The sequence below is a fragment of the Tiliqua scincoides genome, chromosome 2 (genome assembly GCF_035046505.1).
Source record: "Tiliqua scincoides isolate rTilSci1 chromosome 2, rTilSci1.hap2, whole genome shotgun sequence".
Taxonomy (NCBI): domain Eukaryota; kingdom Metazoa; phylum Chordata; class Lepidosauria; order Squamata; family Scincidae; genus Tiliqua; species Tiliqua scincoides.
Window position 1 is genome coordinate 155,754,687 of NC_089822.1, and position 24,793 is coordinate 155,779,479.

General features: G+C 44.3%; 1 protein-coding gene across 1 annotated transcript in view; it reads right to left on the reverse strand.

Moving 5' to 3' along the window:
* The window catches only part of GRIN2C (glutamate ionotropic receptor NMDA type subunit 2C), a 98,622-nt gene that overhangs the window by 33,005 nt on the left and 40,824 nt on the right, over positions 1-24,793 (reverse strand). The window contains exons 3-6 of the mRNA XM_066613597.1: positions 14,979-15,571; positions 9,984-10,098; positions 6,528-6,739; positions 137-305 (exon numbers count right to left, since the gene is read on the reverse strand). Coding sequence (XP_066469694.1) covers positions 137-305; positions 6,528-6,739; positions 9,984-10,098; positions 14,979-15,571 — 1,089 coding nt within the window. The remainder of the gene's footprint in view (positions 1-136; positions 306-6,527; positions 6,740-9,983; positions 10,099-14,978; positions 15,572-24,793) is intronic.

Sequence of the window (24,793 nt, forward strand, 5' to 3'; positions counted from 1 at the left end):
GACACTACAAGATGCAAATACAACTCAGATCAGAGACTCTCAGGCCTGTGGGATGACCTCCCTATTTCCCACTTCGTGGGGGACGCATGGACTTTCCTAAGGCAAAGTGAAATTTCATTTATCTGTGTCCCCTTACCTCACCAATCATGCCATTCCAGAAACCATCAACTATTTTGCCATGTTTCCCATTTGTTACCAGGTAGAGATCATAGGAGAACTTTACAGTCCTGGCCAGCTTCTTCAGAATGTCAATGCAGAAGCCTTTGCAACAGAGCTTGGTGTATGGATCCATAGGCTCATCCCCACTGCGAGGAGGATATAAAAGACAGAGAGAAGTGCTGGTTAGTCCTTTCCACCCCCTGCCATCATCTTACGAGGCTCACTCGCATTCGGAACATTCGGAACCTAAATTCTTGCTTGTCTACTTGAAGCAACACTATAGCTCCTGGCTCCACTGTTCTGCTTAGGAGGGGTTATAAGGCAAAGACATTCAGATGTAGCAGTGTGTTCGGGTTGGGCTGTCTACAGGGCCCCCTTGGTCCCTATGAACCTTAAGTTCAGCTTCAAAGCCCTGCTGCTCTCTGTCAGGTCTCCACTGGAGATAAGACCACGAGCACAAGGATGGGGCCTTCTCAGTGCTTTGAAATACTCCCCCGGAGGGAGTTGAACAGGTTCTTTTGTTTTCTGATCTTATATAGGGTGTGATTAATTACTACACAGGCCTACACACATTGTGCTGTCTTAAAAGTTAGACCTATTTGGATTCAGAACCCAAAAATATCCTAAATTTGTTCAAACATCCTTGGCAACTAAAATTGTTGTCCTGTGTTATTTATTCATTTTCATTTAGACTGGTATTTTGATGCGTACTTTTTCTGATGTTTCAGTGACCTTTACACTGTTTTGATCTGGCTGCTGCTGGTTTATTGGTTTTGGTTTTGTAATCATGAGGAATATTAATATTAATATTGGTGGGATATCAAAATTGAGGCCCTGCTTTGAGTGCATGTTATGTATGAGAGTGGGATAAAAGTGAAATGAAATCAACAGCTCAGTGCTGCTGTTTTAATAAAAGTGCAACAGGGCAGAGAATCATTCACTGTGCTATATGGCAGTGAACAATGCTGACAGTCCAAGGCACAGGGGCACAAGGCATTCTCTTGCAAATGAGCTGTGAAACTTCATCTGCGCCGGTACAGATTGATCAGCCCACTTTTTCCATCTCGTAAACACCTCTGTGTGTGTGTGTGTGTGTGTGTGTGTGTGTGATGGCTTGTTACAGCAGGCAGCTGTACACATAAATGCTCACGTACTATTTCCAGCCGTCAACACAATGCTCCTGTTTTGCTTAGCAACCTCCAAGCATTGGTGAGGTTCTAAGCACAGGCTCCTCTCTAGCTGTGCTGTCTGCACATGGTCAATGTATTGGTGGGGGTGCAGTAGGGGAAGTGGCGCAGAGATAACCACCATGCCTTGTAGTTCTAGAAAGCAACATCTTGACATCTATCAGCCCTGCTCATTCCCACTTTCTGCCCAACATAAATGAAGTGGGCAGCTTTGGCAAAACTGCTACAATCCCATTTGCAAAAGTTTCCCCTTCCTCCTCCACTGGCTATGCACAATCCTTCTCCTCCTTCCAAAGGAGAGGCAGGCCCTGAAACTAGCAGCAGATGTGGGTGGGGTGGGGTGCAGAGTGACTGACTGACTGCAAACAAAGTCCAAGAGCAGCTTCAGGAGCCTCCAGCTGTGGAGAGAAATGAAATATTTGGGACACTGGAAGGATGCCTCTGAGCTCAGAGGAAAGAAGGTGGAGAGGAAAAGAGAGACAGAATGGCTTGTGCTACTCTGTGTCTTGCACTGACTGTTAAACTCTTCGGTGGGGGGGCTGCTCTCTACCATCAGGAGAGCTGCTAATAATATCTGCAAAACCCTGCATGGAAAAAGGGTTGAATGACTGAACAACATGTCTACAGGGTAGTCAGTGGAACATCCACCAGCAGGAGAGGCCATTCTGGACAGGAATAGAGTTGGGCTTCTTGCTATTACTGGAAAGCATTTCATAGGACCCTGGTAAAAGGGAACAAACCCTCCTGTACCACCATGAAGCTAAAGATACTCAAAATGTTTCATGAGTTGCAGCTCAAGTTGATACTGGAAGTCTCACTTTCTGCAACCCACTGCACAAATGTGGGCCAGACACATCAGATTGTTGACAGCTCATCGGATCCAAGTGCTCTAATGTAGCATTTTCTTTTCTTTCTACCAGGATCTGGAGTATAGGGACTAATATGGAAATAGAGTCAAGAGGCAATTAAGAAAACATTATCAATATTTATCATGCCCTCTTAAGGTGCCTTACAGATATGCACAGCAGAAATAAAAAAGAATATTTAAGCTTGAAGAATCTCCTTAAAGCTCCCAAAGTCTCATGGCTGTAATACTCATTGTCTTTAAATGTTGGGCAATAACAGTGTAAGTATCTTTGTGATTAGTACCTATTCTTTGCCTCTTAAGTCCGTGCTGGAATTGTAGAGATGCAGCAAACACAAGGCATGTCATGCAAGGAAGATCCTGATCCAAACTTCAGAGTCTACCCAAAAATAATAACTCCTCCCAACAAGGCCAGTATTTCATAGCCGCAAGTACAAAAGTGAAAGCACTTCACAGCAAAAGCTGGGTGTGCAGCTTTAAAGGGCTCCTCTTCTTATGAATGAGGACCACACATTCCAGAGTGATATTCATCTCCTAGGGCAGTGTTTCTCAACCAGTGGTGCAGGCACCACCAGTGGTACTTGAGGTGGTTTCTGGTGGTACTCACAGGACTCCTGGATACTTGCCGCCTGGCAGAGAGACCAGGAATGTGAAGCAACAAACAGTGGTAGGAGACAGCTCGGTGGGCAGAGCTCCAAAGCATGCTCTTCCATGCTTAAAAAAGCTCTCCTGTCCACCCGGAGTCTCTAACTGGTGTTCGTCGTCTCTGGTGCACCTGGCCTCCCAACCCGTAAGTAACTGGCAACGATGTCATCGTCAGTTATTTCCAGTAGTACTTTTAATAGATGGACCAGGGGGAGTGCTATGGTGAAGGACAAACCTTGAGAAACTTTGTTCTAGGGCTTTGTACTTGCCTCCCCTCTATGCAGAGGGCTCATAAAAATTCTTGAACTATGAGGAAGCTGGCTCCATTTCCACTGCCCTCACCCATCTCCACCATCATAGCTTGCCGAAAGCTCTTATAAGACGACCTTATGAAGCTGAATACAGGTAATTCTTTGGTGTACTTAGTAAGTCTGTCATCTCTATCACTCTGTTCCTGATCTGAAACCCAGGAAAGAAAGTCACAAAGTGCAAGAATTATGTGGCATAGCACTTGCAAGCACAGAGAGGGAGGTAAAGTTCAGGTGTGGGGCACTTCAGGTGTGGGGCACTGAACTTGGCATGCAGAAGGCCCCAGGTGCACTCCTGGGTTGCAGGGAATGATGGTCTGAATTAGGATAAGACTGGTTTGTGTGCGTAATTGGCTTGCTAAGTGTTGATCATGGCAAGTCAAGACTTCATATTCACCCCAGACCACTGCAGAGGCAAGAAATTCCTTGTCCTTTGTGAGCATCCTTTCATGGTGATTTACATGAATTGGGGGACATCTCTACTTAAAGCTGGCTCAATTGTTCCCCACTATTGCCCACTGGAAGGCAGTTTGAGAAATTGCTCCCTATAATGGTCCAATGTCTTCTGCCCGTCTTCAGCCTACATTTATTGTAGGGAAGGAAGTAACTATTTCTTTCCCCAGCAGATTGTTCAAGGAACTGCAGAGGTCAGTCATGGGCAGATGATTAATAACCATGGGGAGACTTTTCGGGTCGGCTCCCAACAGGGGTGTTCTGCAGGCTGATTGCCAGGACCAGCTTTCCAGTTAGTTGCCTTCCCGGAGTAGCCACAGCCTTGGATCTGTAGACCGGGTCGCCACACAGATACAGCCCTGAAAGTGTAATTGATGGACCAGCTCACCAGGAAGCCTGTTGGGGAAACACTACATTTATAGACATTGAAGGGAAAGTGAGGACTCTGCTCCAGGGGCTCCTCACTGTGTCAGAAGCCTTATGACTACATACAAGCCAGAGACATCCCACTGGGAGCCTCAGCACTGGAATGAACCTCCGTCTTGTCTAGAGACACCCAGCTGTCAGAGACAGAACAGTGTTTCTTCTCCGAATGAAAACCCTGCTTCAGACTCCTTGCAGTTTTGGATAACCTCCTCGTCTGGGACCTGGGATCAGCCAGAGTTGCTGACATTTTTTTCTGACATGGCTCCTGTACCTTTGATTGCTGCACAGCAAAAATTCAGCAACTATTTTCCCCAGCACGTATATACAGTGATAGGAAAAGCTTTACTTTGTGAATGTCCTCCTGTTTTGCTGCTGTTAAAAGGCACAGGAGTTCTGCCAGTATAAAAGCAAGCAGCCCCCCTGATCCCCAGGATTCAACCTTAAGCTGTCAGGAGTTGTTTGCCAATGCTAACTTCTGTCTTTGTCAGTGCACACATTTTCCCTGCTAAATCTCTCAGGAGTGAAAAACTGAGATCTCCATTGACTGGTAATCATTTCCATCAATCAAGGCAACTCCCACTTCTAGCATCACCCTGGGAAGTGGAACAAATGGCATCGCCAACTAACAGCAACTATTTCTTCAGCCATGACCCAGCATCCATCATGTTTGTGCAATTTTTATGCAAATTGAATTAATTCTGTGATGCAAATTAAAATATATCAATTAGCTTCAAGTCATCCAGCTCCTGATGTGTTCCTATTGTGTTCCTGTTGATGAACACGCTTCTCCAGAGCTAAGCCTGTGGCAGATTTTGACTTTCTCTGTGGCCCACACTGCCAATATCACTAGGAGGGAAGACAAGAAAAGGACTTGTAGCCTACTCTTCCTGGCTTTGCAGCAGAATTGATAGGCAGGCAGGCAGGCAGTGAACCAAAAGCAGGACTTGCCACTCCTGGTCCCACATACCAGGCACGTTGCTTGTCCTGGGCTTTCTCATCTCCACCTGCTACCACAACCTTTCCCTCCTCTTCCTCCTGGTGTTAAGAGCTGCTGGGTTGCCCACAGCTGAGAAATTCAAAGCCCAGTCCTACCCATGGCTGGCATGTGCAACGCAGGAATGCTTGACACAGACTCTGCGGCATCCCACAGGTTAGCTAGGAACCAGACCAACCAAAAGAGGTAAGTAAGGAAAAATTTTACTCACCTCCTCTGCTACTACCTGGTCTCCCTATGGGCCTACTCAGCTCAGCTGTATGCCAGCTGCTGCTCTGCATACACAAAGTATGAGGGTTGCTTTGGTAGCTACAGGACACATTGCTAAATTCCCCAGCTGGAGGAGGTAGAGATGACAGCGGAAGTAGTGGGTATGCAAGGAAGTGTAGCAGCTCAATTCTGTCCTCCACCCCCCAATGCAACAGTCAAAAAGGCTACCACTGCATCCTTGGGAGAGGTAAGGAGCAATATTGTCCCTTACTTCACTGTAAGCCCCTTGACTGGCAATGGGTCTCTTCAGACCTGCACCAGCTCTTTAGCTGATGCAAGTCTGTGGAGAGAAGGGGGCAGGGAGGCTGATGACAGAGGGGACAGGATCTGGTGCGTGCCACTGCCGCTGGATCTACCCCTCCTGAAACCTTCCAGCCTCTGTTCCTCCCCTCTCCCTGCCCAGTTTTACCCACTGTCCACTCACCCCCGCCCTCAGCATTTACTTACTTGCAGCAGCTGCTGCTCCAGACCCCACTACCATGTGTGATGCCTCCCCAGCAGTGGGTCAGAAGCACATGGCTCCATTCACTTCCATAAGGCTGTTTATGACAGCCACAAAGCACTCTCCGCTGCTGGAACACTTGTTTTGGTGGCTGGGAAGGGGGCTAGGATTGGGCCATAAGACAAACAGCCGGCTTCAAGCAATTTAGGATGAGAGATCTAAGAGATCTGATCAATGAGGCAGTGTTCAGTTTGCTGGTATTCCATATGTGTCATCTGCACATAGTACTGTGTTCTCACACAACAACTGGTTCTGCCACATAAAGTATAGAACCATCCTTTGGCACAGCCCAAGTATAAGCCTGCTGTACTGTGTATCCTGTGGAAGAAGCTGGCCTCCCTTAGTGAATTCCACCAAATTTGGACATCTGTGCTACACATCTGGCTTTCCTATATCATTCAATCAAGCCAGAACTGATCTTGTCTGTCTCGTTATGTATTCTCCAGGATAAAAAAAGAAAGCAGAGAAATGCCCAGTGAAAAACTGGGACCCAGAAGGCACACACTTTGTTCAGAGAAAAAAAATACTTGATCAGCTATAATGTAGACAAGCTTGCTGGGCAGATGGCCAGAGCTAAAAAGGTACAATGAAAAAGCCCTCAGTGCAAACACTGTGCCCACACACTACCCAGGAAACAGATCCTAACTGTGAAAATAATCATGTTAACTTTGTCCTAGCCATTTCACCCCACAATCCCTTCACCCATGTCCTCATGTACCTCTCAGTGTAGTTGGTCTGCTTCCGGCAGGGGACGGTATTACGGACACACACCCCCGTGGTCGGGTCGGTGTTCTCCACAATGACAAAGGGCCTCTCCTCAAGGGTGGCGACTCGGAGATGGTGATTGTCTGCCATGGGCTGCAGGAAGGATCCGTAGCGTGGCCACACAGGGTATTTCATGTGGATAATCCCCTTCTCCCAGCTCCCCACCTGTGCAGCAGCAGAGAGCAAGGGACACGGTTTGAGCTATGTAAGAGTTCTGCTATTTGTGTACCTTTGTCATCCAGATGGTTCAAAGTAAGGTGTGTCAAGAAGGCATATAGGAAGTAACTAGTATTGACCTTGGACCACTGGACTGTAGGCAATAGGCAGCCTTCACCCCATCTAGCGAAACACATCAACAGCCTCCAGGCAGTCATAATCTAGAACAACTGGCCAAACAATCTGATGCTAATGACAGACCAATGGGCAGTCTGGGACAGTTAACATTCAGTCTATTTTGTCCAAACACAGAAGAATGATATTTTATTTCTGTTCCCCTGATTGAAGACAATTTTTGGACTCGCATTCCTCGTCAAATGACTTGACGAGATATTACACTTGTTTTTGAATGGGTTGTGTTTTTTTTTTTAATATTAGCTTGAAATGTGTCAGGCTTTGAACAGCCCCAGCAGAAACTGGCTGGATATGAAACTTACAGGAATGGAACATAAACCAAGTACAACACCAGGTAGAAGGAATTTGGATATAAAAGGGGAGCAATGAGTGGAAAGATTTTCTTCCGTTTTGTGACATTTGTTCAGCTTGAGTAACGAGGCGTTACACGGCGGCCTACTGTTAACTCCAGGTCGGGACTGCTGCTCCCCATCTGCTACCTCATTTTGTATCCCTGTTACTTGGAAATCGCAGCCAACAGCTGACTAATGCAGCCACCAGGAAGCTGGAGGGCTATACTTGAACAGTTTTTTTTTTCCTGGAGAAACCAAACCCTACCTCTTTTCCTGTCCATGAGCCAGGAGATTACTGTATCATGGGTTTAAAGTGGCTATTGCACAGAAATAGCCTTTGAAAACCCTATACACATCTCGTTAACCATCCTGACTGAGAGTACTGAACAGGAAAAACTAATACTGGCAGTGCAATGGCATGCATGTCTACTCAAAAGTAATTCCTACTGAGTTCATGAAATTTACTCCCAGGTAAGTGTGTCTAGGACTGCAGCCTAGGCTAGGATGTTCATTATGGATAACGGGCAAGGCTTCTGCTTGATCAAAATGGCAAGAGTGTCAGGGACAGTAGCGAGCACTGGAATGTCAAAAACAGAACTGGGTGGATCCGAATTAAGTAAACCATTCAGGTTACTGCTATTTCCCTGAACTTACATTGTCATTTTTGTGGCTTTTTATAGATAAGTACTTTTATAAGCTATGACAAGAGCCATGTAATACAGTGATGAAGCCAACAGTAGTCTAACTGAGGCAAGAACCACGTACTGTTGCTCCTCTCAAATATAAGGAGAGCTCGATAAGCCCACATTCACTGGTTCATGTTTGGTGCCTTTCCACTGGCTTTTCCTCTTCTTCACATTAGGACTTAAAAGAAAGGTGACAATTATGGAGGGAGGAGAGAGAAAGGTGTCATTGTTTGGAGATGAAGGCTTTTTTCCTTCCCTTGTCATCTGGCATTTCCGCGCCCTTCTTCACTGAGCGGGAAAAATGCAGTCATATTTTAGCCGTCTTTACAGCTCTGAGATTTTTGCTCCCAGCAGAGGTCCTGACAAATCAGTAGTAATCATTGCTATGGTACATGGGAGATTTTTACCATAAGATAAAGGAATAATGTCAGTGGAAAACATTTACACAAACAGCAGGGTTTACTTAATTAAAACCAGTATTATTCCACTGAAAGCATTCATCTCCTCCACAGTAGTTATGGCAGTCTTCCAAATGGAATGGGAATCCTAACCAGATATAGAACATATACTGGGTAGAATCTCTCTCTCTCTCTCTCTCTCTCTCTCTCTCTCTCTCTCTCTCACACACACACACACACACACACACACACACACACACACACACACAGAGAGAGAGAGAGAGAGCTATTCCAAGCAAATGGCTACTTCCTAGGTCACTGCCACTTATAAATGCAAAACATCATTACTCTCCCAGTGCATAAATGGCCAACAGTGTGTGGAAGCAGATGAAAAATGCAAGGGATATTATCTTACTAACAGTAGTATTTAGCTGCATGATTAGACAGCAGCACAGATGATATGCTCAGGCAACCGGAACCATCTAATGTGGACAGGCAAAATGGTACAGTACAGTACCCCAAGTGCCTCTGGCTCCAGCAAACGTTCTTAGCAAATGGTATAGCTAAGCTCAGGAACAGACACATACTGGAATATTCCTAACAAATAAAAATGATGCCAAGGTCAATGAGGTCACTAAGGCTGCAATCCTAAAGGCACCTTCTTGGGCGTAAGCCCCACTGAACACAAGAGAACTTACTTAGAACTTAGAAGTAGACATGCTTAGGATTGTGCTGTAATTGTGGAGTGTCAGAAATGAATGCTCAGTATGGAAGCAGGCAGTGCCAGACGAAGGAAGAAGATTTGGACACTAAATATGAACACTTGGGTAGAATTAACATGCAATGTTTGTGTAGTAGGATATCTGAACATTTAAAAATACAGTGTTCTACCTTTTACCCTTTTCTTCTGTGAGGTGAAGCATTTTGGAAGGCCCCAATCCTCTTCAAGGGGGCTAATATTGGGTGCATGTTGTGTTAACCTCTCAGTCAGAATTCAATCCACTAGGGGTTTTCCTCTACTAATTTATTGGGAAGCCTTCAGCTCGGTCTACAAGGTCTTCAGGAACCTCATCCCTGCTACATAATTTGCTTACAGTCAAACTTAATATATTTTGGACACCTCATTAAAAAAACTCAGTTCCATGAAAGGAAACTACAAAGTGATCTTGCACAAACAAGGACTTCTCAACTCACTCATCCAACTAAGTTCCGTGCTCTGCAGCATGTGATGTATTACCAAGTCATCACAAATTAAATATATTAGTTGTATAACACGGAATAAATGAATCCAAAATTTCATTTCATGCTGCTTCAATTTGTTTATGAAATAAAATTAAATTGCCATGCAGATTTGAAGGAAGCTTCACATTCAGCTTTGTATCACTTAGTTGAGCCATCATCCCCATGGAAGGAACAAGATTGCAGAGCATGCTGGGAAAGACCATTGGTGGGTAATTCTTTAAAGCAAAATGCTTCCCTTTCATCTTTCCCTCTGGGAATTTGTGTATGCCACAAAGCAGTCAGGAGCCTGGGGCTTAAACTTCGGAGAACCACATCTGAAGAATGGGATAGAAATTGCCCAGACCAGCTGTTCCTACACTCCCAGACAAGGTGATTAAAAGGAAGGAAAAGGAGTCCATACCATCTCCCAGAGGCGATGACGGTTCAGCGAAATCACCACCATGGAGGGCCTTACCAAGTAGCCCCCTTCGTTGAAGGAGAAATCTCTGTGCTCCCAGGTCACATTGAGCAAATGCCTGTTGAGAGGAACAAAAGTTTTTTGCTCTGGCTAGATGGAAAGCGAAGGGTGTTCATTTGCCATTTTTCTCAATGTAACACATTCAGTTCTTCCACTGACAGCAGCAGCTCTACCACTGACCTTGCAATGATCATCTAGGATACATCATAGCCGAGTAATATTACCAATGTGTGGTTTGGGTTTTTTGTTTTTTACAAACAGAGCATATTTTGCCATCAGCAAAGACCACTGCTTTCCCTTCAGTGATAGAGGAGTGCAAAACAGAAAATAGAGAGGGAGTATTTCATGGAAGAGTTATCACCTAGTGAGTGTAGGTTTTGTTGTTGTTTTTGGGATGGGGGGGATAAATGTTTATCAGTCACATTCTCCCCAGCAAATGCTCCACTGAAGGTGATCCTTAAGCCACTTGGCTTAGCAGCAGTCGGCATAGAGACTGGCAGAGTCCTCCCAGGAATGAGGCTCTTCAGGGATGCTGCAACTACAGCAGCACAGTTTGATCTCATTATTCAACAGAGACCGACTAGACTGTATGAATCCTGCAGAGTTTATTGTTGTGTATTTTGTTGTCTATATTATATTAGGGGAGGACTTCAGCTACAGGCATGTCATCTCCTAGGAGGAAGAGGTGGCAGCCAAGTGGCCCTAGCATAACCACTTTCAGAACCCTTTGCATAAAGGAGGCAACACTTGGAAGCACTGTGGCAACATCCAAGATGCAGAAAAGCTTCCACTAAATTTTAACATCCTGGAAGTATAAGGAAAGGATGAATGCAAAGGCACAGGAAGAGAGTGGGGAATCTATCAACTACACTTATTTAGCAATGGGATCTTGTTGCAGCTGCGTGTCGGGAGAGCATATGAAGCCACAGTTGTCAAGAGCATTTCTGGGTCTTTAAACTCCTTCTCCAGTTTGTATTCCTTAATCTGCAAACCATTTCCAGCATATTGAGGTGATGTGATTACAGCACGTTAGTTTCTGTGGGCCAAACCACACATGATATTGCATTCACTACAACTGTCCCAAGACTGTTTAGTAGCTTTGGAATCAACAATCAGAAGTAGAGGGAGTGTATGATTGTTTAACCCTTTTGCTACCAGCCATCCCCCCTGCCCCAGTCATCCTTTCTCAGTCTGCTTTTCTTATTTCTCCTGTGACCAGCTTGGTGGTGGTGGGAGATTTTTAGAGGAAAAATGGCTGACAGAGAAAGTGCCTGTCAGAGAAAGTGTGCTCTCCCCACCAGTCACTCCTCTGTTCCTAAATGCAACTCCAGTAGTTGCTTTGTATTTTTTAAAAAGTCGGTCTACAGTTACAAGTGACCCTATGAAATATATATTTGGCTCTGTGGGATGCAATGGAGTCAGAGGGCCAGCACTATGTTCTGTCTCCTGGAGCCTCCCCAACACAATGCAAAACGCTAGCATGAAGGTCATGCTTTCCACCTTCACCAAGGGGCTTCACCACATGGAACACGAAATTGAGCCACTGTATAGCACAAGAATCCAAGAAAGAAGGCTCAGAGGGAAAGCAAAAGAGTCAGTGATGGCATGTAATTTAGTTGTCCAGTAAGAAATACATCCCCCCATAGCCCAATAATATTTCTATTATTATTATTATTATTTTTAATTCTACCCTGCCTTTTGGGGGACTCAAAGTGACTTACAATACCAATTAAAACACAACAGTGTTAACACAAAATCTACAATAAAGTGCAACACAGCAGCAATTAAAACAAGGTTCATTTTAGGAGTAACAGGTCAAATTCACTCAGAAAAAAGCCTGTTGAAAGCACCAGAGTGCAAACTGTACAGCACTCAGATGTGAAGCTGTGAGGCTCACAAGGATTCTCTCCCCAGAGCTCCTAAGCTAACTCCTCTCCAGCCCCTTCATCACTGTCTAATTGACGCTTTCATCCATATCTAATCATTCCATGACCATGGCTCTGATTCTCAAACAGCTCCATCAAGATTAATCCTATTTATTTGCACTATACTCACAACCTGCTTTGAGGACTGTGCAGCTATTCATTAGTAGCACAGCCCAAGATTTTCACATAACCCTCAAGTTAAAGCTGTTGCTGAATTATTGAGTGTTACAATTCAGAAGGGTTCATTAGAACCTGGAAATTAAAAAAAAAAATCTCCTTGAGTTAGCCTCTTACTACCTTCAAGTTTGGCCTTGCCTCTGGCTCACACTTGCACCTTCCTGAGGTTCCCCTTTTTCTCTCTCTCTCTCTTCACTGGCACACCAATGACCATGTAGCACTTGTGCAATGAGTACAAGTAGCCCAAAGAAGGTGAACAAAGGGACTGGGGGGGGGAACACGTTGAAAGGCTGGATGCCAGGGCATGTATCCAAAACATCATGGATCCCATGATGAGATCATGTCACAACAGGGATCTCGATGAGCAGAATCTTTGGCAGCCCAATCCTTTCACTCCACCAGCACACGCTGTTGCAAAAGTGCTGTAAAGCCCTTTGCAACAGTGTGCCTTCTAGCAACAGGATGGGAGGAGAGCAAAGATAGGGTGGGGGGAACAGGCCTGGGAGCAGGGTGGGATCGGCACTGCCAGTGTGTGCTGTATCCTATCCATCTTCCTGGGCCCAATCCACTGACAGATCAAAATGGACGTGCACCAGCAATATAGCTAGCACAGGTCCAAGTTGACCCATTGCGGCTACTGGTGCTTATCCCGAGGCAAGGGGATATTACCCTTTACCCCGAGGAAACCTCTAGCAGCTGAAATTCCTCCATAGGATGCAGCATAGTTCAGTTTGGGCTATAAAAGTCTTTATTTGACTTTGACAGTGTCTTTAAGGGTTGTTTCACACATGAGAGAAATAACTAACACACCACATGTTCACCATGTGTGAACTGCATGATGCACCATGTGCCTAAATAGCACAGCACAAAATAACATGCTGCTGGGTGCCAGATCCAATTAAGGCTCTTGACACAGTGTTTTGCAATGAACACGTGCCAGAATAAACACACGTAACTGCCTCAGATGTCTTGGTGTTCACTGTTACAGCTGGGTAAAATGTTGGAAGGTGAACATTTCAAAGGTGAAAAAGGGCTTGGAGGAGGCCCAAAATATTCTCTCAAAGATATCCAAAATCTTGTTTTTTGTAGCCGTTTTGCTTAAATTCTGTTTTGTTTTCTGCCCTTCTCGACAGCTATTTCAATGCCAGTTTCAATTTTCTTCACCAGGACTTCTTTTCCTACACAATATAATTTCAGCCAGTCAGGCATCATGTTGTGATAATGATGATATTATAGCACCATACGGACAATAAAATTTGGCTGCATCATAACATCACTAAAGGCAAATGAAGCCTCCACACTATCCTTACTCTACATGGGGGAGGAAAAAGGGAACTCTTCCCCATTACCAGGATAACCATGCCAGTGCTCCGCATCTTGACAAGACAATGATAATCAGCCCGCTTGCCTTAGTAGCAGAGCTGCATTTCCTCTTTCTCCTCCAAGGAGGGGTGTAGTCGGGGAGGGGGCGAGAGAATGGGCTCCAGGACTTCTCCTAAAGCAGGAGTGGTGATGTCATTAGCAGGTGTGCTCAGGTGTCTTTCAAACTTTTTGAAAAGGGCATCAGCTGGAGGCAAATTCAGAAATTTGCTTAAGGACATGCGTTAATGTCCAGACCTTCATCTTCCCAACAGCTGTCTGACAGAGTGTACGTAGCTCGTGTTGCATTTAGGCTACAATCCTATGCAAATTTTTTGTGGCTGACAATTCTCTTGAACACATATTGAGGCACATATCTGAGTTGACATGTCTAGGCTAGGACTCTAATATTTCTTTGTATATAGATTTGAGATTTTTTTTAATTCAATTTTTATACATCTCCTTTAAACCACTGCAATCCACTCCAGAAATTTGGGATGAAATGAGCTAGAGATCTTTAAAGGACACATAATCAGTTTCAAATCAAGAATAAGTGGCAGGAGAAGAAACCACTCTCAAATAAATTTAGCGTTGATTTTTTGGTTATATAGTTTTACTGGAGTGTGGCTAAGGGGTGTATGATGATGAATGAATATCATGACCACTCTTGCACTTTAAAATTTAGCCCTATACCACAGCTTTCAAGACATGCCACCCTGTTCCACAGAACTCTGGGAAGGACTGACAAAATGAAGTACTTTTACAGGGGATATAAGAGATCACAAAAAGCCATCCCACTTCTGCTCAGCACCATGAAAACACATGCTAAAACTGACAGTGTATTAACTAATTGCTCACATTCACCTCTTGTTACAACAAAGAGAAAGAAGCAAAGATAGGTGAGGAAGAAGTTCTTCCTCACCTCCATTCACTTCTTTCCCTGCTGTTAGAGTGGAAGCTATAACTACCTTAGGGCAGAGATCTTTCATTTTGCTTAAGGTACTCCATAAAGTACCATGGCTGATTAGGGTGACTGACAACATTCTCTACCCACATTCAAGGGCTTCTGATCTATTACAGAATTCCAAGTTATGGTTTTTTTTTAACTGTTGTGGAGAGAAGCTTGATCACAGAAATTCCAGAAACAAAAAAGAATTGGTGCAGGCTTTGGGGGAACAAACAGGGTGCGACCTACATCTTATCTCACGTCATACCTGATTAGCTGCTTCCCCCTTGCTCTTAAAAACTTATTATTCAGGCATGCATTTTTCATTCATTATGACTCCACTCATCCATGCAGAATTTCCAAGCACACAGAAACATAGCTCTGCTATCCTCTTGAAGTGTTAAACCACTTACACCCCCAACAGAAAATCTAGGTATTTCATTACCAAGCATTGCTACAAATCTGAATCTACATTCCGATGCATAAAACCCTAGAGCTGTGGGTTTCAATGCTAATAGGCCTTCTACTGACCTGTAGAAAGTGTTATTTGTAGATACACCAGGAGGAGTCTTGCAGTCTCTGCCCACCATTGGGAGGTAGCCATGGGTCTTGAAATAGCTCTCTGCTCCAAGGGTGATGATAGCCACACCATCACGGACCTTTTGCCTCAGGCTCATTTTCCAACTCTCGGTGACCACGCTGATAAGGCCAATAGGGAAGGAAGCGGCTGGGACATCCATGTTCCCCACTGTCAGACTTGGCACAATCCAGACATAGCCAGGACCAATCAAACCAGCCTGCTGTGCCATTTGGAAGAGGTATTCTGCCTCCTCTTGTGAGCAATACACAATAATCACCTGAGCATCTATCTGACGCAGCAATCTTTGAATTTTGGAGTTGCTCCCATCTTGGGTCATCTCAACGGTCAAGACATCCTGAATTTCCCAGCCAAAATAGCTGGCTTCTGTGAAGGACCGAATCACATCCAGGAAGACACTGTACCCTGGATACAGACTGGTGATAACAGCGAAGGAGCTCCAGTCATATTCCTCCAGGACTTTGAAGATCACCTGTATCTGCTGTTCAATTGAAACACCCAGCTGTAGAAAGGCAGAACCAGGCTCCTAAAAAGAGAAGAGAATGGTTTCACAACTAAATATGTGTCTAGTCTTTTAATTATGCAGTCTATAGTTCTTGACTGGTTAGCAACCTTCACAGACTCAAAATGTCAGCCTTGATCACCATCCCTATTCACACTTAATGATGTATTCTGGCCATGGAACACTGCTGGGGACCTTCCTCTGGTTTCAAAGTTGCCGCCTGTTCACATGACAAGCTTGGACACATCAGTAGAACTTTTTCTGTGCCTGAAATCCACCTCTCTTTTTAGATGAGAAGCTGTTCACCCCTATTATCTATAAGGCTACTGTGAAAATAAATCACTCCTGCCTTGTGATGACATCGTGTATAAGGGCGAAAGGTGTTTTGTCACTTACGCCACTTTCTAGTTCTGCATCAGTCACTCATTTCCCGTGTTAGCTATTTCAATGTATGTCTTTTCATTCCTAGTTCCAAGATACCACCCTGAGTCCTTCTCTTCCTTTAATACTTGTTTATGTCCTATGTTGTTCATTCCACACATACATAGCAAAATTCATGGATTCAGTTGCTCAACCACCACAAAATTTTCAGAATTTCCATTCTGCAAAACAATGATGCAGACCACTAATGAAAGATAAACTTGGATGTCTTCCTTGTAAGGCTTAAGAACTCCCAGTACAACTTTCTGCACAGTCCTTCAAACACCAATTGCCTTACAGCGTGACAGTTTTTCTAGCCAATTAGCCAAGAAATATATTGAAAGTGAGACTAAATCTGTCATCGTATTTTCAATCCTACAATATTTATAACACAGAGAAAAAAATCACTGAAGAATTTACTGTAGTTCAAATTATGGTTCTCAATGTAAACTTCACTTGCCTGATATCCATCTCACCTTTTTCAGTCAGATAATTCCCCTCCTCATTCCCATCTGGGCCTCTAACAGGCACATCTTAATTGTACTATATTCATCTTTTAAACATTTAGGTATGCTTTTTCAAGCAAGTCATTTTAATGCAAAACACATTGTTTTGAAAAGAGATACCAGGCAGTCCCAGTGAAGATAAAAATATTCAGGGGTTGAAATAAGTTGGGAATGAGGGTGGAAAAGGATCTGTTTTGGAATTTGCCAAAAGAAGGTAGGTGAACCCAAACTAGGACATACCTTTAGGAAAACACACACACACACACACACACACACACACACACACACACACACACACACACACACAAACCCTAGAGCAACTGCAGCAGTGAAGAATGAATGAAAATGAACAATGCTTAACATAGTCCCATGATCAAACCTTAAACTGCAATCTTATACACACTTTCCTAGGAGTAAGCCCCAACAAACACAATGGGTCTTTCTGAGTAGGTATGCACAGCTGTAAGTCAGCTAGCAACATTAAGAAAAATCTTCCTCAAAAAAGATGAATTCCAACTAGTTTAAGACAACTAGTTTAAAATAAGGGCATTCCATTGCTCAACTACTTGGCTCTTTAGGCATGCCAGTATGGTACAAAAGATTTCCATGCATGCACTGAACAGCTATGCAGCCTACCATGAATCTCAGCAAGTATTTCATTTTTTCCAACTGTCTGTTCTGTTCTTAAAATCAAAGCCTATTTATTCCAGGTCCAAGTATGAATGGACAGCTGGACACGCACACATACTTAAACTGAAAACCAAATACAGGCATAACTTAATTATCCACGGATTTTTCACCCGCTGTTTAATCTCAACACTATGAGAAATTAAAGGAAAAATGTCCCTTTTAAAAACAGTCTTGCATACCATTGTTATGGAGGGGAGCTGGCAGCAGTCACTCTCTCTCTCTCCAGGACAGCCATTTTCAACCACTGTGCCATGGCACGCTGGTGTGCCGCAAATGGTCTGCAGGTGTGCCGTGGGAGTTTGGGGGAGGGTCATGGTAGGGCCATTGGGGGGGTGAGCCCCTAGCAGCAGTACAGTGTGCCTTGTCAATTGTCAAAAGGCTGATGGTGTGCCTTGACAATTTTAGAACCTTGTCAGTATGCCATGAGACAAAAAAAAAAAAGATTGAAAATCACTGCTCCAGGCACTTAGAAAGGCTTCAGTCCCTTCCCCCTGGAGTATGTGAAAATGCAAAGCAGAAATGATTATCACCTCCGCTTTGCATTCTCTTCGCATTCTTTCTCGAGTTCTGGCGAAGTGAAGAGAGAGATTGAGAGGGCAGGAGGTCTGGTCTAGAGGGTAGAGCCTCCATTTGCCTGAAGATTAACATCCACAAGGTCGCCAGTTCGAGGCCACCGGCACCGTGCGACCTTGAAGCAGCTGGCAAGCTGCAGCTGAGCTGTTCCATCTGCTCGGAGCGTGGGAGGATGGAGGCCAGAATGTTAAACCAGATCGGAGTGTAACAGCTTGAATGTGGTGGTTCTTGAAAGAGAGAACCTTCTTTCAATTTGTAAAAATCCCTGCGTGGATTTAATAATAAGCCTGCCTGTGTAAACCGCCTTGAATAAAGTCTTGAATAAAGACCAAGAAAGGCGGTATATAAATACTGTATATTATTATATTATTATTATTATTGCTTGCCTCAAAGTGAAGCCTTTCTAAGAGCCTGGAGAGAGATTGACTGCCTGCCTGCTGCCACTCTTGTGCATTACAAAGGTAAGCTAGGCTTTTTTTAAATTGCTGAGCAAGGGGACATTGTTTTTAAAATGGATTTCCTTTAACACAATTTTTGGCATCCAGGAGGGTTCTGTGGATACTGAGACTCAATCTGTATGCCTACTTAAGCCCAGATCACAATGTACACTGAATACACTTTGGAAAATGAGGTGAAATAATGGCTAAGTTCTAAAACAGTTGCTCCTGCTGATGGGAAAAGCCTGGGCACAAGGCTCTCATTTATGAACTCAAAGCTAAATCTGAACTAGATTACCTAAATCTTAGGTAATGTTTCACTTACACATACTGTCCCCGTGTAAGTTTAAGAAATGTTCTGTGAGAATAATTTCATTCCTAGTTTGTATATACATGTGAGTTACACAGCAAGCTACTGGTGGAACTCTTAGATAAGATAGTGAGCCAGGTATTCATATACAATATAGAAGTAGTATATTACCAAGTAGTAATAGTGCAGGAGTAGCTGACCAACTGACTAAGGTCATGGTCCCCTAGGTAGCTGCTCAATCCTGATTACGTTGGGCATGCAGGCACAAGAACATAAGAACATAAGAACAGCCCCACTGGATCAGGCCATAGGCCCATCTAGTCCAGCTTCCTGTATCTCACAGCGGCCCACCAAATGCCCTAGGGAGCACACCAGATAACAAGAGACCTCATCCTGGTGCCCTCCCTTGCATCTGGCATTCTGACTTAACCCATTTCTAAAATCAGGAGGTTGCGCATACACATCATGGCTTGTACCCCATAATGGATTTTTCCTCCAGAAGCTTGTCCAATCCCCTTTTAAAGGCGTCTAGGGTAGACGCCAGCACCACATCCTTTGGCAAGGAGTTCCACAGACCGACCACACGCTGAGTAAAGAAATATTTTCTTTTGTCTGTCCTAACCCGCCCAACACTCAATTTTAGCGGATGTCCCCTGGTTCTGGTATTATGTGAGAGTGTAAAGAGCATCTCCCTATCCACTCTGTCCATCCCCTGCATAATTTTGTATGTCTCAATCATGTCCCCCCTCAGGCGTCTCTTTTCTAGGCTGAAGAGGCCCAAACGCTGTAGCCTTTCCTCATAAGGAAGGTGCCCCAGCCCCGTAATCATCTTAGTCGCTCTCTTTTGCAAATCCATAATACAAGTCTAGGAAAATATGCTTCAGTTTTGAGTGTATACAAGTGCTGCACAAGACCGCTGTGATTAAAGCTCTTGGCATGGGACTGTGGAGTTGCAGCTGGGGGCAAGGTTAGATTGGGCTCTTTCCAGCAACATGGGAGAGGTAAAAGCTAACTGAGGGCATATAAACAAGTCTGCATAGGCTTCAACCCACTCGGGTCAGGAAACTTTCCCAAGCTTGGTCCACTGAGCTCAGGAATTGAGCAGCTCCTTTGCCCCAAAGCCCAGGAGCTTCCATGAGCCATGCCCTCTGCCAGTATTTCAGGACCACATAGTTCCCTGGAGCCTTCAAAATACATCTTTGGGGGCTCTTACTCAGTTCTGTCTGAGCAGTAGTTATTGTCGAGGACAGCCTTCAACCTTTTAAATTTCATAGCACACTGACAAGGTGCTAAAATGGTCAAGGCACATCATCTTTTTTTGTTGACCATTAGCAAGGCACATCATGTTGCCAGTGGGGAGGATCACATTCCCCAATGGCCCTACTAATAAATGATCCTTCCCCAAACTCCCGCGGCACACCTGTAGACCATTCAGAAGCACACCAGTGTGCCATAGCACACTGGTTAGAAATTGCTGATCTAGGAATTTGGAAGAAAAATCAAACGAAGAATCATCGCAAACTCCATGAAAATCATTGCAAACACTATGAAAATTGATTTTGACAAGGAACATAAGTTAAAGAAAAAAAATTTTTAAGCCAACATTATGAGACAGAAGCACACTCCCAGAGAGCAGTAGGGCTTTTTTTCCTAGAGTGCTTCAAGAAAGCTCCTAAATACCAAGCCAATTCCAAACAAGGCTGTGAGAATTCTCTTATCTCTGTTATATTCTTTATGATCATTTTGCCATTTGCACATGCCTCAATAATATATTGAAATTCTAAACTAATTTTTTTTTTAAAAGCCTACCAGCACTTCTATAGTTCATGATTTAATTGTTTAGGTATTTAAATTCATCACCATAAACATAGCGAAAATATTCTTTGCAGAAGAACAAAATTTCATTTGTTAGGCAAACTAATTTGCAAACTAATTTACAGAGAACTGTCAAATGATTTAGCACCATTTGGGCATTATTTAAAATGGAAACAGTATAATTAATTATTGGGCGCAGGGGAGAAAGGTCTGTTTTCCATCAGGGAAAACAACCATTAGAAATTTGTGGACTGCTGTCTGCATAACTTGATTGTGCCAGAGTATCATTTTGAACAGAGTGCTCCCATTAAAAATAGATTGCGGGGAAACCTGAGCATGCTTTCATTTGCATTAAAATATTTCCAGTCGCCTCCTTGAAGCTGTAAGCACTGGATACTTAGAAAGGTTCCCCAGCATGTAATCCATGCAGCAGCTGCAACCTGCTGCTGACGCACGTCATAAGTGCAGGGGGAGGGTTGGACAGAGGGAGGGAAGAAGGAATGACAAAATGGTCATTACTGCTTGCGTCTGAAAGCCTTGCTCTAAGTGAGCTCCCGTTGTCATAGCAAGAGGACTGTGCTAGATTTGGGAGGAGGGGCGCAGAGAGAAGGAAGACTATATGTTGAAATGCTTTGGGCATGTCACATATTATAACAAATGCCCATTTTTAGCACCAGTTTGAGTCTTCATGACTCATGATTGCACTAGTCTCTCTCTTGCACTCCTAAACAGTGGGTCAAAGTTGCCACTTGAATTACATTGCTAACATGCTTGGGGGAAAAAAGCTTTTCTGAACAACTAACATGATCTGAAGCTTCTTTATGGGCTACTGTCAGGATTGCTAGGAAGTATCTTGAATTGTGTTTTCTGCTTTTTAAAAAGGCTTCCCTAACAGTAGCATATCTGCAGCACCATGGAGAGCAAAACAGCAGCTACATTGGCTCCTGCTGCCTTCCTTAACAGTCTCAGGGAGCAGCCTGCCATCTGAGCCCAGGGCCAGGTACATTGTGGCCTCAGCATAGGCTATTTGCCAGTTGAGCAGAGCACACCTGCCCATGCTGCAAGTACCTGCAGGAACCCTCCCGTCACCTAGGAGAGGAAGCAGCACCCAGAGGGCGATCAGGCAGGGATGGTGGAACCAGGAAAGAGAGGAGAGACTAGTCGAGGTCAGGAGAATATAAGGAGTGGGCCAGGGATGAGAAGGGGCTGATGGAGGGCTGGAGGTTGTCCAAAAGGGAGACTCAAAGCCCTGGGAGGCTGGAGAAGGCTCTGAGACAGAGGAGGAGGAGGAATAGGGCACAGTCAACCTGCCTGCCACTTTTACAAAGTCATCTTTATAAAGACCTTTTGTAAAAGATCTTTCTGCCTGCCGTCTTTTACGAAAGAGAAGAAGAGGAATTCAGTGGGGGATTGGGCGGCTGTTTCCAAATGAGACAAACACATCCTTGGCTCATGAACATGAATGACTGATAGCACAGACCACAGGAACTGACCACTGCACTCCTTCCTTATATATGGCAAGGTGCTCACCTGGAGAGACTAACCAGAGCCAGAGGCCTCCTCCTGTCACACACACACACTTTGGTGGGTTTGTGGTAGCCAAGTGACAAAGCCTCCTTTACATGATTGGTTGCTGTAGATAAGTAAGTGGCCCTGGGGAGGCAGCCACTGCAGGGACCCATTTAAAGCATGGTAACTGTTTGGGTGTCCTAGTCTACTAGCTCTTCTAAAAGGCACAGTTTGATTTTGCAAGACCCCATGCAACTTTCTGTCAAAAACTCAGAGCCTTTTGAGCTGGAGAGCCTGCTATTAGTTACCTTGCACTTTTTCCTGGATTGTTTTCTGAAGCACATGTTGAAATGAGAATGAGGACTAACAGGGCCTGACAGAGGTGAAGTGACTGATCCAAGAAGATCCTTATTGTTCCTAATCATGTCTTAAAGGACTTTTCTTCAGCTAAGTATCACACATGATAATCCAGTATCAGATCTTACACAAATAAATCCAATTGTGCTGTCAGAGAAACTTTACACATTTCCCTGTTAACAGTTGATAGTAACCAGCACTGACACCCTGTGGCAGGCAAGCAAGCTAAAAATAATTATCCAGTGCAGTCCACCCATGAGAAGTCAGAGCAGTCGCTATACTACCGCAGTCCCTGTACTGGTATGCACACTGAGCCAAGGATTTAGGACACAGGCAGTTCCTGGATGGGATGAAACATGGTACTGGATTCCACTCTCGCTCATTTTTGCTGCATCCCAACCATTCTGAAGAAATGCAGATGTATTTTGCTTTCTTCTCTCTAGTTTGTTCTTAGCATTAGAATTCACCATGCAGAAAAGACACAATACGTTGGCACAACCTGTAGATTCAGAAATCAATAAACAGACTTTGCTTAGTGTCAAATCGTTAGCCACACATTTCCTTTCCCTTATGTGAACTAAGACAGTTCATTTTTTTTTCTCAGTTCAACAATGCTGAAGATTTCCAGTAAACATTCCATATTTGAAGAGGGGTTGCCTGATTTCCATTTCCTTGTCATGTCAATTTTAGAAGCCGTCAACAAATGATAAATTGTTGGGTAAATCATTAGTTGGAAACATTTAAACATTACAAGAATCATTCATAAACTGGAGAACATGATGCTGGTTGTCGAGAAACAGGATCTTATCCTTCCATGTGCTGAGATCTTGTAGATTACAGTCCACAGCCAAGCATAGCAATGCACTTGGAGAAAACAATATGTGCACATCATGTTGGACTACAGGCTGGATGAGCTTGACTGGTACGCTTGATAGTGTTTCCAGAGTCACATTTTAAATGGATCCAAACAAGCCAGAGCATGACCTGTACTTAGAACTATAGTATCCCCCATCAGTACTCTAATCTTAGCCCCTGTCCAAAAAGAAGATTAATTTAACTGACATAAACCCACATTTGTACCACACATCAACACCCATAAAAATGGATCCAAACCATAGAGCACAGTTTAGTTTATCATGAGCCATAGTGAGCCTCAGGCTTACATGTCCCTCCATCCCTTCTCCACGCACAAAAGGAGGAGAGTGAATGCATTTGCTTTAACTTTAAGAACAAACTCCAGAACTCTCCAGGAGGCATCAGGACCCTACTAGGTACCATATAATCTGTGATTATATATGCAATTGCACCATCCAGAAGTGAGCTCCGATAGCAGATCGGAGCTCAGTGCAGCCGTGCGCAGGGTTGCAGAGAGGGTTGCAAGCTTCCAGGACCCTCCAAGAGGCTTCAGGATGCCGCCAGGTACCATAAAATGGTGCTGCAATTGCTGCAGCGCCATCAGGGCACCCATTCCTGGGCCAGTCCCCTTAAGGGGGAATGGCCCATTTCCAGTTCCCCTGGTGGGTCACAGCCCACAAGTTTGGGAACCTCTGGTCTAAACCATGGTCTGGACCAAACCAAGCTTTGCACATCCAGATAGGAATCCTCCCAGAATCCCCAAAAATTTTATTTATTTCGGAATTTATGTCCTGACTTTCGGCCCCCAAAAGGCCGTTCACAGCAACGTTAAAATTAATAACTCAGTTCACAAAAAACAAATAAGAACACACTATTAACATTACAATAAACAATGAATTGCCAGTATTACCACTCAGGATCCTAAGGGCCCAATCCTACCCAATTTTCCATTGCTGGTGCAATTGTACCAATGGGGCACGCACGGCATCCTGCAGTGGGGAGGCCGTCACTAAAGCCTCCTCAAGATATGGGAACATGTGTTCCTTTACCCTGGGGCTGCATTGCAGCTGCACCAGTGCTAGAAAATTGGATAGGATTGGGCCCTAAAATATCTCCCCAGGTGATTCCATTCTCTGTGCTCTACACTCAGGGAGCCTGCATATCCCAATCCCTCTGCAAGGAACTATCCCAAGAACTAATGGGAAAAAAGTTTACAGCTGTTTTATTAGTCTTCCACCTGTGCCATTTAGCAGCAGCATAGAAGAATTCAGCAGATGATGTTCTTCCAATTGCTTTATCTCTACTCTAGGAAACAATTCACCAGTCACGATTCTGTTTGTCTGGCTGTTGTTACAGGTAGAAGAGCACAGTCATTAAAAGTGTTGGGAACACTATTGGGAAACCATCCAAAAGAGGCCAAGAGGTATGCTAATTGACTGCCTACTGAATACGGTTACGGATGAGTGGGACCAGGGCATCCACCTGCCATTAAGGATAGCCACAATACACACCTGAGATGCAGCACTCATCCAGGGAGGCCATGCTACTGATGTAACGTCCTTCATTCGCCCAGTTCCCCAATACCCTGGTCCATCACTCCTGGTCTGGTCTTGCAGATTCTGCCTCTTGAGCAGATTTACTTAACCCCTTGCCTGCTGAATTTCCAGGAGCTGGCATAACCATCCTGAGGTGGCTGGATTCTTTGGATTCTGCTTATCTGCTAAGCTCTCTAGCCAGACCTTATCTGCCTGTCTAGCTACCCATCCTGAAAGTC